Consider the following 14,917-nt stretch of genomic DNA (forward strand, 5'->3'; position numbering starts at 1 on the left):
GGAATTGGATCAGAGCGGAAGCGCCGCATGTCCCTCCCCCACACCCTTACCCCACGTACACCATGGGAAATATGAATGAATAATCTTTATATATATATATATATAAAGATTAGACGTTTAGACGCTGCTGCGTCTTCATCAGAGTAACATAAAAGAGACGTACAAAATCAGCAGTTCTTGCAGTCTCCAACAGATGTGGCTAATAATTGACACAGATCGCATGCTTCCAACGGAGGCGAACATTAAGAATTAGAAGAAACAGGATGGATTAAGCTCCTAAATTCAGGCCCCGTGGTTCAACAGTATTGAGAGTGTAAATCCATGATGATTCGGAGAAGACGATTCACAGTGTCTCCAGACTTTTCCCTTCTGCAATAGAATAAATATACTTCAGGCAGTTGTTCATTGCTTTTTTGTTCCTTAGTCCTTGAGTACCCCCCTTCACACAACGAAATGGAGATACTCAAAGAATAATGAACACCAAAGGCAACACCAACTGTCCCAATGGAACAAAAAATTTCTTGTGAGGTTTCTCAATCAACTGCGAGAAACTTCACATGCAATTTTAAGTTTCCTTGGAGGGGAAAAAGTCCTCTTGTTTTTCCTATATTCCACAGTTTGGAAGGTCCAGTGATCATTTGTACTACTGCTGCTGAATAACAATTCGAAATGCATGCAGCTGGACACCTCTTCTTCTTACTCAGCAGATCTGCGCAGTTTCTGTGCCCAGTAACTGAAGGTCAGCAGCAGGGGCCGATCAATTGGCCTTATAGTCACGCAGCCCTGTCAGGTTTTGAAGGTAGGTTGCTGTTTCATAGGGGATTGCTTACCCAAATGCAGTTCATGCGGAGAAATCTCATCTTGACACATTGAGGATTCTAATGCCGTTCGAAGGTAGCTAGCAGCTATGTGACCCAGCTAAATGCAATGTGCATATAACTAATGGCTTACCCTTATCAGCTTGCCCTGATATATACACAAAAGTAAATGTCTGCCTGTTAGTAGCAGTCTGTGAGACATGGCTAGTTGGTACTTCTGGAATTCTGAAGTGCACGCCTGTCAGTGCTGCATACTGTAGGAATAAGTCTTTTTTGGCTAGCCACATGACATACAGCACAAACTGTACCTTTGTGATTCATTACATTACATTACATTACAGGCATTTGGCAGACGCTCTTATCCAGAGCGACGTACAACAAAGTGTATAACCATAACCAGGAACAAGTATGACGAAGCCCCTAGAGAGAAGTACCGGTCCAAGTACAGGGAACAACCGCATAGTTCAACTTGGACCCTGATGGTTAAACTGATTAACACTAACAACGAGAACGGCAACAACGCAATCTATGGAAAAATAAAAATAAATAAAAATACAAGTAGTCGTTAAGACAGGCGCATCAACTAAGTCACCTATGAAACAGCTGCCTAGTTACAACCCTAAGTTTAGTCATTTACAGGGGGGAAGGGAGGGATGGGGAGAGGTGCAGCCTGAAGAGGTGGGTCTTCAGTCGTCGTTTGAAATGGGTCACAGTCTCAGCTGTTCTGACCTCCACAGGGAGGTCATTCCACCATCGTGGGGCCAGAACAGACAGGAGACGTGTTCTGGAAGTGCAGGTGCGAAGAGGGGGAGGTGCTAGGCGTCCTGAGGTAGCAGAACGGAGGGATCTGGCTGGCATGTAGGGTTTGAATATCTTGTGAAGGTATGCTGGGGCTGATCCCTTGACTGCCTGGTATGCTAGGACCAATGTTTTGAATTTGATGCGAGCTATAACAGGCAGCCAGTGGAGGGTAGTGAGCAGGGATTCAGGTGGTCAGGAGCCAAGGTCAAATGGGCACATAACCGGGTGAATGAATTGTAGGACTCCGGTGCAGTTGAGTAGCCAGTTAAAAAAACGTAAGATTTTGCGGTGTTTTTGGATTGTACTGTATATGTTTGCATGTGGGCGGTGCAGTGGTGCAGAAGGTCCTGGGTTCAAATCCCAGCCTAGGCCTTTGTGTGTGCAGTTTGCATGTTCTCCCCGTGTCTGTGTGGGTTTTCTTCCATGTACTCTGGTTTCCTCCCACGGTCCAAAGACATGCAGATAGGCTAATCGGGGACTCTAAATTGCTCCTAGGCATGCGTGTGTGAGTGAATGGTGTGTGTGCCCTGCGATGGATTGGTGCCCTGTCCAGGGTGCGTTCCTGCCTCCCGCCCAATGCACGCTGGGATAGGCTCCAGCACCCCCCCCAGGATAAGTGGATATACAGTAGATAATGGATGGATGGATGATTACATGCAAAGTTAATATATGAACTATGGTAGTTACTAAATACACAGGAAATGACAACCAAAGCAAGTTATTTTATTACAAGTTAGCTGCCCAAGCATGACATACTTATATTTTGAATCTTTTAACCTTTTTTTTTCTTTTTAAAAATCATTCAGCCCAGTAATACCACAAACTGAATCCATTTGTTCAAAAAGCAAAACTAAATGATCTTAATGTGTTCTAAGCTGTGTAGTAAGCAAAGTAAGTCTTTGCTAACTATGCACATTGCTACGCTTGATTGTGGCAATCAAAGCAATTAAGATAAAACAATACAAATGACAGCTCTATGCTGTGTGATACTGAAGGAAAAGCATATCCCAAGCATTTTTTGTGGACTTGAGTAGTTCAGTCAGCTTTAACCCGTGGCATTTTTCTGAGACTTTTAATGTACAACCAGAGAAGCCTTCTGACCCTCTCCCCATGTTGTGCTGTCGGTCCAGATTTTCTCATCCTTTGTAATTTGTACACAATCAATGCTGCGCCAAGTGGACCAGTGATTTTCTTTGCAAGTTCCTTCAACCAAGCATGCATTTCTAACTGGGATGTTCCACATCCAGTCCTGTCAGACAGAGAACACTGGCATCTGATAGGACCTTTGAACCAGTCTGGTCTGTCCAAAATCTAACCATTAATATGTACTGACAACATATGGGTCCGGCCAACACTGCGAAAAGGCCTTGATCCCATTGGAGTTCACACCGGTTTTGGTCGCCCCATTGGGATGTTTAATTAGCATGCAAGCATTTAAGGAAGTATTTATTAATCATTAAGAGGCGTCAAACTCATCAATAAAGGAATGCCTCTATGTCTGCTACTAAGACAGGCTATGCATAATTCGTGATTAGATGTCAGAACCCAACACTCCATCCGTTCGGTAGTGTTCACGAAGCACCTCGCAGTGGGACCGCTGATCTAGGATCAGATTTTCCCTGTTAATATTTTAATCTTATCCATCATGACCTAAAGGGAAACCTGACCCTAGATCATCAGTCCTACTCTGAGATGCTTTATGAATTCCGGGCCCTGGAGTCTAGTAGCCATGGAGTTTCCCCCCTGTCTCCATGGCTACTAGAACACAGCAACAGTCAGGTCAGGCATAACCAGCCATGTATGTCCGGGTTACTGAGGTTGATGTTCTCTGCTCGGGTGGCTCCCCCTAGAGTGACGCTGAGGTATGACGCCAGAGGCCAGCTTTCAGCCAGAACGCTCACTTTATTCAGAAAACATCACTACAGAAGAGAACTCAGCAACGGAAAATACATTCTTGCTTTCATTTTCACCTCAAAGAAGGATTACCCAGAGAAATGTTCAATAACCATAATACTAATTATAACAGTAATAATAATAACAGTAATAATAATAAGAAGAATAATAATAAGAATAATCCATATGTCCACCAGTTGATATGGGAAATGTCAAGAGTGCTGGATTTGGAGGTGGGGGCCTTTAATCAGTGTCCTGAATGAGATTAATAACACCATCCCCCCCCCCCCCCCCCCCAATGGCAAACGAGAGTGTGGGGAGACTTGCTTGGTCTGCAACAGCACAAGCTTCCAATCCTCAAAGACAACTGGTCACACACACCCCTGGAGAGAGAGTGGTGTGATCACACTCGGCTCTGGTGCCTTGGTGATCTCTCAAATCACACACGCACACAAGCACAGGCGTGAACATGCGTGCACACGCACACGCACACACACACACACAACCATGAGCACCGCTGGCTCCACAAGGAACGGCCACACAGGAATGCAAACAAACAGGATGCGTGACATGTCTGACGACAAGCCCCAGTGGTGACCCCTCACCAAGAAAAACCCTCTTTAAAAACATATACTCTCCAGATGGGGGGGAAAAAAAACTACTGTTGGAGCCAAAATGGCCGACCTGAGCCAAGATGGCTTGCCTAAACACTACAAATGTTGAGTCTACCCTAGACTTTAAACAAAATAATCAGTGGTCAAAACTTAAGTGGCCATGTAGGTAATACTATATGATAACTATTAACAATGATGATGACTTGATTTTTCAGTCAATTTTCCTAAAATAAATGCACCTTACAATAATTTAAAGATGCGACCAGTTAAATTAAGTTTAATGTAAAAGTTTTCCTTTTTCCCTCAGAATAAAGCATCTGGTCCCACTCATGCATGCATGTGAATCAGAATGGGCCGCAGGTGTCTGTTAGTTACATTCCTCAGTGCCATGTGACTGAACGACCAGCAGGGGGAGGCACTACGACAGGGCCAACAGGACATAGATCACTACAGCACAGCGCTAGCCCACAGATACACAGGACACGCACGTACATACAGGCACACGCATGCAGACACACATACAGACGTCCACGCACGCACATACACACACACACATGCATGCACACGCATGAACACAGACAGACACACATACACACGCGTACACGCACAGGCACAGGCACGCGCACACACCCAAATGCACATGCCTGCTTGCACCGATTCAAATCAATTTGAATCAGTTGAATCGATTCGGGACTCAACTCTTCAGGCCAAGTAAATACAGCATCTTTAGCGCAAACCTGGTTGAATGACTGTGACATTACATCAGCTCTTAAGAGACATGACTGGCACACACTATTAGGCTGTGTGAACAGGCACAATGAGATGGTGTTACGGAGAGACACGGAGCACCAACACAAGGGAGACCGAGCGGGCGACAGAGGCAGACTCGGGAGAAAGGAGATTTGACACGAAGACCACAATCTTTTAGCCAATAATATCCGCACCTCTTCCCCTGGCCCCTCCCCCTCCCCCTGTGAGTGGCAGCAGAGACTGCAGGCTTGGGTCCAGGCTGAGTGCAGCCTGAAATGGATTCGTGTTTAGTGTGCAAATGTATGTACAGTGTGTATATCTGCACGTGCACATGTTTGCAGGTGACGTTTGTGTAGCTAGTTTTCAGGTCTTGCTCTTGCGAGCGTTTGTGTGAAGCCACACTGGACTGCTTGTGTATTCATGTGTAGGCATGGTGGACTGGTGTGTGTGTGTGTGTGTGTGTGTGTGTACATGTATGAATGATGGGCTAGGTGTGTGTGTAGCTATATCGGGCTGCCCTACGTCTGTTTGTGTGCCTACGTGTGATGGACCTGTGTGTGTCACGTGACTATTTGGTGCGGTGGCTTAGTATGCGCTATGCGAGTCAGTGTAGATTCGGCAGTACGTGCATCTGTGTGTAGCTACAGTGAACTGTCCATAGGGGGCAGGCCTCTCTAAGAGTCTGAATCTGATTGACAGGAGCCAGTGGTGTCTGTGAAAAAGCAGAGGCCGAGCAGGGACCGGGGAGAGCCGAGATGATTCAGGAGGAGCAGCCCATTGGCTGCGCGGGCCGGAGGGGGGGGCGGGGCTCAGGAGTTGTCGGAGGGGACGTGCTCCTCGAAGCCCTCGCTCTCCCTCACCAGCGCCCTCTCCAGGATGACGCGGCCCTCCTTGTAGCGCTGGCTGTCCTCGGTGGCGAACTCGTAGATCCAGCCCAGCTTGCTGTTGCAGTTCTTACAGCTGACGTCGCGCACCATGTGCCTGCCCGTCAGCATCACGCGGTCCTGCACCTCGCTGTACTGCAGGTTCACCACCTGGGGGCGACAGACTCAACTTGAGAACCAAAGGGGCCCAACCCTGCTTTCAATCATTATCTGTGATCAGTATCAGATTTATAGCGTTAGAAAGCTGCTGTATAAGCACTGTACACTCTGTCCAGCTCACTCAGTTAATGTTTATTTAAAGAAAACATCAGAGCATGTTCAATGCTTCAATGTCTTCCTTTGATTAATTTAAATTCAATTACTGCCAAGTTCATTATTCCAATTCACTAATTCAGTAACTCTTCACTTACTAAGACCCCCCAAACCTAATCTACACCTACCCTAAGCCCTGTCCCTTAATCATTACGCTGTATTGCTACCCTGTGCCTGTGCACTGCTCCTAATTGGGATGCATTAGTGTGCGCCTAAACTATTCAACATAGTAGCACATGCTACTCGGACAAAATGTTAGAGTAGAGGCCTGAAGGGAGATGCAATGTAAACACAGTGAATGTGTGTTATTCTGTATGTGCTCTTATGCTGAAGGGTGGTTTGTTTGGCCTGTGGCCTCAGATGGGTGGGTGTTGGATATGGGTGTGGCCTCAGACAGTCAGGTGTGGTGAAGTGGGCGTGGCCTTAGACAGTCAGGTGTGGTGGAGTGGGCGTGGCCTAAGACAGGCGGCTGTGGTGGAGTGGGCGTGGCCTCAGACAGGCAGCTGTGGTGGAGTGGGCGTGGCCTCAGACAGGCAGCTGTGGTGGAGTGGGCGTGGCCTGACGTGCCTTGTTGAAGAGAAAGGCACGGCCGGTGGCTCCGGTGAACCGCGTGGAGATGAGCTCGGACCGGTTGGTCAGGATGGTGTCGCAGTTGGCGCAGGAGAAGAGCCGGGTCCCCCCGATGTGGTCCAGGAAAATGCGCCCCATTGCTGTCTGCGCTGGGATGGGACAGACCTGCGGGGGGGGGGGGGGGGGAGCTCATCTCAGCGCACAGATAAAACTGCACCAACCACTTCAGCCCTCCCCGTCAGCACAGGAGGACACCAAGGCAAGCCCTCTCCATTTTGAGTCTCTCCCTGCTAGAACATTCTAGATTACCCATGACTATTTGACAATATGAACCAAACCCTCCACCGCAAACAATCCCAGCATGGGCTCATTGAGTTTTGTTCTGTAAACACTGACACGCCGCACAGAAACCCAGCTCCACTCTCATCACACCTAGAGGCAGGAAAATGGAAGACATGAGAGAGTTATGTGGTGTGGTATGCGGGCTCTGGGGTGGTGCTTTGTGAATACTGATGAGGGAGAATAAAGCTGTGGATTAAAGGGAAGCCATCGCAGTGTAAACCCCCCTGGAAAGCCCCTATGAGTCGGGCAGCAGACGCGCCGTCGCAGGCAAACCCAGCATACGCTCCATCTCAGAGCTGAGAGCACGCTTCTCAGGCTAAGAAAATAACACCGCAATGCATGCAGGTCTTAGGATAGTTTACATGAGAGGGGTCTCCTGCTACAAATGGGCCAAGAGGGTTACAGTGTGTGAGTTTGAACACACACACACACGCACACACAATATGCACTCAGGAAGCAGGATGACTCAATGTCTTAAACCTGTCCTCTCACTTCAACATTTCCTAGATACTGAGAACAACACAGGCTTGTGTGTGTGTGTGTGTGTGTTTGTGTGTGTGTGCGCATGCTTCTGTGTGAATGTGAACAAGCAACATGCAAATTGCTTCCCCAGACAGATTGGCAGCAGCTGTGGGCTCTGAGAACGCTGCAGCACTGCTAGTGCTACTGCTCTGAGAACGCTGCAGCACTGCTACTGCTCTGAGAACGCTGCAGTACTGCTACTGCTCTGAGAACGCTGCAGCACTGCTAGTGCTACTGCTCAGAGAACGCTGCAGCACTGCTACTGCTCTGAGAACGCTGCAGCACTGCTAGTGCTACTGCTCTGAGAACGCTGCAGCACTGCTAGTGCTACTGCTCTGAGAACGCTGCAGTACTGCTACTGCTCAGAGAACGCTGCAGCACTGCTAGTGCTACTGCTCTGAGAACGCTGCAGCACTGCTAGCGCTCTGAGAACGCTGCAGTACTGCTAGTGCTACTGCTCAGAGAACGCTGCAGCACTGCTACTGCTCAGAGAACGCTGCAGCACTGCTAGTGCTACTGCTCTGAGAACGCTGCAGTACTGCTACTGCTCAGAGAACGCTGCAGCACTGCTAGCGCTCTGAGAACGCTGCAGTACTGCTAGTGCTACTGCTCAGAGAACGCTGCAGCACTGCTACTGCTCAGAGAACGCTGCAGCACTGCTAGTGCTACTGCTCTGAGAACGCTGCAGTACTGCTACTGCTCAGAGAACGCTGCAGCACTGCTAGTGCTACCGCTCTGAGAACGCTGCAGCACTGCTAGCGCTCTGAGAACGCTGCAGTACTGCTAGTGCTACTGTTCTGAGAACGCTGCAGCACTGCTAGCGCTCAGAGAACGCTGCAGTACTGCTAGTGCTACTGCTCTGAGAACGCTGCAGTACTGCTACTGCTCTGAGAACGCTGCAGCACTGCTAGTGCTACTGCTCTGAGAACGCTGCAGTACTGCTACTGCTCTGAGAACGCTGCAGCACTGCTAGTGCTACTGCTCTGAGAACGCTGCAGCACTGCTAGTGCTAGCGCTACTGCTCTGAGAACGCTGCAGTATTGCTACTGCTCTGAGAACGCTGCAGCACTGCTAGTGTTACTGCTCTGAGAACGCTGCAGCACTGCTAGTGCTACTGCTCAGAGAACGCTGCAGCACTGCTAGTGCTACTGCTCTGAGAACGCTGCAGCACTGCTAGTGCTACTGCTCTGAGAACGCTGCAGCGCTGCTAGTGTTACTGCTCTGAGAACGCTGCAGTACTGCTAGTGCTACTGCTCTGAGAACGCTGCAGTACTGCTAGCACTCAGAGAATGCTGCAGTACTGCTAGTGCTACTGCTCTGAGAACTCTGCAGTACTGCTAGTGCTACTGCTCAGAGAACGCTGCAGCACTGCTAGTGCTACTGCTCTGAGAACGCTGCAGCACTGCTAGCACTCAGAGAACGCTGCAGCACTGCTAGTGCTACTGCTCTGCTGGGCTCTAATTGCAGACCCAACAGAGAACAAACAGTGATCAACACTGTTTGAAACAAAGAGAGGATGTAACATGCAACAAAGCCACAAGCACCCACAGCTGATTAAACCCCCCCCCACACACACACATACGAGAGGACAGTATGTGAGTTAGTCTCTGCCAAAACCACATTTATTATTAAAGTACACCAGAGATAGAGTGAGCAAAAATACAAAGAGAGAAATCTTTAACAGTACACACTCACAGACAGTAGCTAAACTACCCCACCAGCAAATGGCTCATTGTTCTTTCAGTGTGGTAAGTGTATAAGGGCCTGCGCTGCTGTGGGTTTGTGTTTGACAGCATTGGGGATTTAGCCCCAGCATAAGCACCACAGAGCACTCTCTCCTCATAGGAGAGACTGCACGGTGGTCTATAACCAGCCTGGCGCTGGCCGGGCTCATGCTGTTCTCCATGACATCTTTATTAATAGCACCGCCGCTGCTATTATTACCTGTACAGCTGCAGCTGAGTCGGCACATTCTCCGACAGCTGCGGGGGCTACGTTTAACAGGGCCCGACAGCAGGAGGCTGTACGGGCAGCCGCTAGCACTAACGCTAACTCCACGCAACAACGCCTTAGCGCTTCATACAGCACGGCAGAGGAGCGAGGCTTCATGAACCTCGGGATAGGTGGAGCTACCGCGTACTCTCTATCACCAACTTGGACAAACCTACCAGAGTGCTGTTCACCCGATAGCAAAACACCCATTTGCTCACTGAGGACACACGGACATTAGCTCCACCCATCTCCAGGGCTCTACGGTGCCCCCATTTTGGGGGCATATGCTCCTAAAAATTGATGTGTGCTAACTTGAAAAATAATTTAGAAGCACATCTACTAATTGGGATGCATTAGTGTGCTCCTAAAATGTTCAACTTAGGAGCATGTGTGCTCCTTGGAAAAAATGTTAGCATAGAGCCCTGATCTCACTGGTTCATGAAGCATCGCGCTCCCATATTTTGTGTGTGCACAATGCACAATTTTCACAGAGTGTGCTTAAGGGAAGGCCACCTTTGCTTTATGATAAACCACATAGCCTCTGAGGCAATGCACACTGTGACACTGAAGTGCCGTGCCTGTCAGGCAGCATGCAAAATAGCTGCCACACCTTGGTTCACATGGTGACATGTCACGGGGTGTGTCAAAAGCCGAACCGAAGAACGTGTGCAAAGTGTCCCGGTAGTCTTTCTAAGGTGCCAACATAATTATGAGCTATGAGATGCATGTGGGCAGCTTTATGGAATTAGGTCCTCTAACAGAAGAACCAGACAGCCCCCAGTGTCTACCCCCTCCCCAGCATCACGATCCAACGACATCATCACCCCCTCCCCAACAGCTTGTCCTTAACTGCTCTAGCGTCTCCTCAAAAAGCACAAATGTGTTATGCACAAACACACAGACAGAGACGGACAAAACATGAATTAATCGACAAATGTCAATTTTATAAACACGCCGTTGCCACTGCTCACCCATTACCCTACTCCGTATTTAAACTGCACCCTCATACATGTACAGACTGAGTATAAATAGCTACCATTTATCTGCTGTTTAAAAACAAGGACACTCGCGTGTTCGACTGCGACTGCGCCAAAGATGCAGCTCTACTGCTACTGAACCAAACTCAGTACCCTTCGACGCATGAACACCGACTTATAACCGTTTTCATTATTAAAATGTACTCGATGGCGTTGTACTCTGGTGTAGATATTAAACGATGTCGCCTATTACACAATAGCGATGATCGATGCTTGTGTCTTGCTGTTCGTCCGCACCATCTTAGACAAGAGCAGTCGAGCGTGCCGTCAAAACAAAACAATAGTCGCGTCAATGCAGACAGTTGTTTTCGTAGCCCATGTCGAGACAGCTAGACTCGAGCTAGCTGTAACAGAGAGTTAGCTAATAACCAGACACAACACAAAAGAATACACGCAGTACACGACCAAAACACGAAAGATTTCGTATCAATAATGAATGGGCAAGTCTCTGTTCAATATGCTACAGTAATTAGCTGTATGCACAAAACGCGTCGCAAAGTATCAGAATTATTCAAAATCCGACCAACACAGGACAGTTTGTGTGGTGCGATTTCAAACGGCGAACTATCTAAGCTACTTATGACCAAAATCAGGAAAGTTCAAGTCGCCAAGATTGCTAGGTAGCTTTTCGCATCGGCGTCGCGAGCCGCATAATTGCTTGCTAGCACTAGCTAACTTAGCCAACGTTAGCAAGTCACTAGTGCTTAGGCAGCCAGCGAGGAAGCGACACGCCAACGCAAACGAGTGCCATGTAAGCCTAATACATTTGAGAAATCGTCGAATGTATAAAGTTGCTAACTGCCAGGAATACAAGTTATTTCATTACAGGAAGTCAACAGTTGGATATTTCAAAAACCAATGGACATGCCCTCCCCCATTCTAGGGTACATCGTGTTCCCTTTTGCCCCCAAAACTCGACGAATTCTGGCTTGTTAATTGTTGACGCAAAAAACCTCGCCTCTGTCTCACCTCTCTCCGTCTGATTCTCTGGTTCTGGACTTTGTGCTCCCCGAGTTTTCCCTTTCCTCGGTTGTTTATCTGCGAAAAGTTTGTCTAAAGCCGTCTTTGTCGACGGTTCCCTTCTGTTTCAGTGAATTTCTTCTCTATATGCCTGCGCGTGTCAGTGTGGCGGTCGCTTTGTTGTTCTCTCTCAGCTGTTCCAAGCAGACTTTATCAACATCCGGTATGCTGACTTAGCCCCGCCTTTTTCATCAGCTGATAGGCAGCTCTTTTAAAGTCATGGACACATCGAGGTACGTTTTCAGTGGGCTACTGATTCATTGGGTATTCAGAATGGCCTGTCGTTACACAACCCCGAGAAGTTATTTTAAAATCAAATAACGCCAAACGAATGTATGTTGTGGAGGATAAATAGCTATTATAAGGGCACCTCCTATTAGCTATAGCAATAATACTGATCCCTATACTTATTTTTTTTGTCAAATTCTGTGCTAGAGAATTTTTAAAATAGTGTTTAGAAATGCAATATCGTTTTATTGCAGTGCTTAAGGGAGTATCCACCAAATAAAAGTTTTTGAAAATTGAAAGCAATATTTTCAATACATATTTGGGTTGAAACCTGCTTATTCATGTGTTAAGCTGCTTGTTTCAGCCACCCTTGAAGCAAAACCAGACTGTCAGTATTTTTTTACGGTAGGCTGCATTTTTCTGTGCATAGAAACGAAGGTTTGTGGCGTTGATCGGTGCGTGCATGCACGTGCCTTTCTTTCAGCATAATACTGCACAGTTCAGCTTGTGTCATATTCACGCTGACCTACAGACAAATGTTGTAATTCAATTTGCAGAGAACACCTCATGCCACTGAAGTGTACTTTCTACATACATATTGGAACTAATGGAACATCCCACGTTGCCTAGAGATCCAGCACTTAGGCAATATCGTAATGTTACTGCAGAGATCAAGGAATTTCCCCGTTCAGCTCAAAAGCTTTTTGCCTAATTAAAAACAGTCCACTTGGCACAATGCAAGTTAATTTAACTATTTCAAATTTTTTTCAGCAGTTTTAGTTCAGCAACATATTGGTGGAGAGAAAAAAATAAATATTGGAGTAAATGCCATATATATGACCTGTATGCACTGTGGCATAGATAGTCTGTCAGCATCTGTCATGCAACTCTGCAGGAGCAGCACTACACCTTTTTTTTCCATGGGAAAATCAGCCAACTCATGTTTCATTGATGTAAGTGGAAAATTCTGTCTCTGGCATCTTTCCAGAATATCCCATACATGCTCGTTTGGGTTCAGATTTGTTGACTAAGGAGGCCATAACTAACTAAGTTAAGTATTGATTAACTTTGGCCTTGATTTCAAAGGCTATGATTGTCCCCAAACAAAACAAGACAAAGGTGCTGCCACAAAATTAGAGAAGCACCAGGCCCATTCACTACTGGGCCATTGGTGTATTTTAATAACCAAGGAAGTTAATAATTCATAACAATGCCCAGAAACAATGCACATGAAACATATAAAAACTGCTAAAATATTACAGATAATTGAGCCTCAAAATGGTATACTTATGCCATCGTTACATATCCTGATCTGATACAGCATAGATGGTACCTAGGATTTCACTGCATCACTATCCTCCTAAGCAAGCCCCTGTCCAAGCAAATATTTACGTTGGTATTTTTTATGTTAATCTTGTAGCACAGATACATCACCATCAATCGTTAACATTTGAGAGTTTGTTGCTGTCTGCTGAAATTATTTGAGCCCACAGGGGGGCAGTAGAGCGCATTACAGAAGTCAGTAACACGGGAAAGCTTGTAAAGGTGCACTTAAGACAGTGGTTCTTAACCTTGTTGGAGGCACCGAACCCCACCAGTTTCATATGCTCATTCACCGAACCCTTCTTTAGTAAAAAAACTAACTAACTGCAGACTAGACTGAGGGGTGGACCTCTGCGGCGGAGGCTCCACCGAACCCCTGAGACCGACTCACCGAACCCCTAGGGTTCGACCGAACCCAGGTTAAGAACCACTGACTTAAGAACTCATCTGAAAACACGAGGAGCTGAAAACAGCGCTGACTTTTGCCGCCAAAATCCAGACAAAAAAAAAACGTCTCTGAACATTACCCAATCTTGCCTTTGAGCGTGTCCGTCCAAAAGTAAGAAGGGACTGTACACACAGAGAAGAAGAGGCAAGATATGCACACAGGGCCAAATCAGGAGGGGGCTATTAATATTTTCACACACTGTGGAAGTTAATAGTAAAAACAAGCACAGCGTTCACAAACTGTGTTAAGTGACTACAGTCCCAGAATTCCCTTTGATATGCTGAAAGCAGGCCACTGGTGGACACAATCTGTTCCAGCCACCCCTACAGATGAAAAATGCTAAAGACTTATTCTTTCGAACCCAGAGCACCCCTGTCTTAGGACTCAAAGCAGAAATGACTCGTGAAATCACAGTTGTGGATGTATAAATGGTCATTGGTCCACGGGAGAGGTAGCCTCCTCTATACATCTGGATAACATTGTTTATTACCCAGTGCCCGTCCCTCCACTGGCTAATGACAGAGTATAAGCTTTAAGGGAAAGATGCTATAGTGATATGCTCTTTCACTTTGTTCTATTCAAAGCGTGTGACCGTGACCTTGAAGAGCTGACTGAAATTACCTGTCTGAGGTCATTGACCGTAATCGCGATTATCTTTATTTTACCTGGTGAGAGTGTGTGAGCAGAGAGGCAGTCTCCGGGGCAACGGGTGACATAAATAAATCGTATCGATCAGTGGCTGACCAAATCCAAGCCAGCTTCCTCACAATGGCTCACGTTTGTAATGTGATCCATGTATTGCATGCGCATGGCTTTTAAATCTGAGCGGTCTAAATGAGCCTGGCTGTTAAAAGCATTTGAATCCACAACCATTGGTCTCCTCTTGTCCTACTTCAGTATGTGTTCAGAGTCATAACCAGGTCTGGAAAAACCTCCATTTTGGTTTAAGTCTCCTCACATTTGCAGAGCTCTCACCTTCTAGCTGAAAATGGATCCAGGATTAACTGCAGCTGTCTGTGGAGTGGACTTGTAGTTGTGTGTGTGCGGAGGTGCATAGGAATCACAGACCTGGGGCTAGCACAGAAAATGTTCGTTAACGATGATGTTCATTGATCATTAACAGAGGCATCATCTGGGTGTGTCACTTTCATAGAGTCTAATCTTATCTGCATCGGTGTGAGAGGTGAAGATGCATTGAGTGGTCATTCAAAAACACTTCATTCGATAGAGCAGTCATAGCTGTCGTGTTACATTGAAGTAGTTTTGGAGCATTAGATATACTGTGCAGGTATCATTGTATGCCTGAACACTGTCTGCACAATTACAGTACACAAGTTACTGTACATCAATCACATAAGCGCTC

General features: G+C 46.9%; 1 protein-coding gene across 1 annotated transcript; it reads right to left on the bottom strand.

Annotated features, from left to right (window-relative positions):
* Positions 1-3,501: 3,501 nt before the first annotated feature.
* LOC118236804 (protein yippee-like 5) lies at positions 3,502-11,720 on the bottom strand. Its single transcript, XM_035435425.1, has 3 exons — positions 11,505-11,720; positions 6,640-6,807; positions 3,502-5,910 (listed from the first exon to the last, which is right to left on the bottom strand). The coding sequence occupies exons 2-3, from the start codon at positions 6,778-6,780 to the stop codon at positions 5,686-5,688; spliced, it is 366 nt and encodes a 121-aa protein (XP_035291316.1). The 5' UTR covers positions 6,781-6,807; positions 11,505-11,720; the 3' UTR covers positions 3,502-5,685.
* Between the last annotated feature and the right edge of the window lie 3,197 nt (positions 11,721-14,917).

Source organism: Anguilla anguilla, chromosome 1, assembly GCF_013347855.1.
Source record: "Anguilla anguilla isolate fAngAng1 chromosome 1, fAngAng1.pri, whole genome shotgun sequence".
NCBI classification, from domain to species: domain Eukaryota; kingdom Metazoa; phylum Chordata; class Actinopteri; order Anguilliformes; family Anguillidae; genus Anguilla; species Anguilla anguilla.

Bases quoted from the DNA above. Each gene is read 5' to 3' on its own strand.
- LOC118236804 (XM_035435425.1), bottom strand. From the start codon at position 6,780: ATGGGGCGCATTTTCCTGGACCACATCGGGGGGACCCGGCTCTTCTCC. The intron at 5,911-6,639 runs GCACGTCAGGCC...TGTCGCCCCCAG, and splicing joins GTGCCTTTCTCTTCAACAAG to GTGGTGAACCTGCAGTACAG.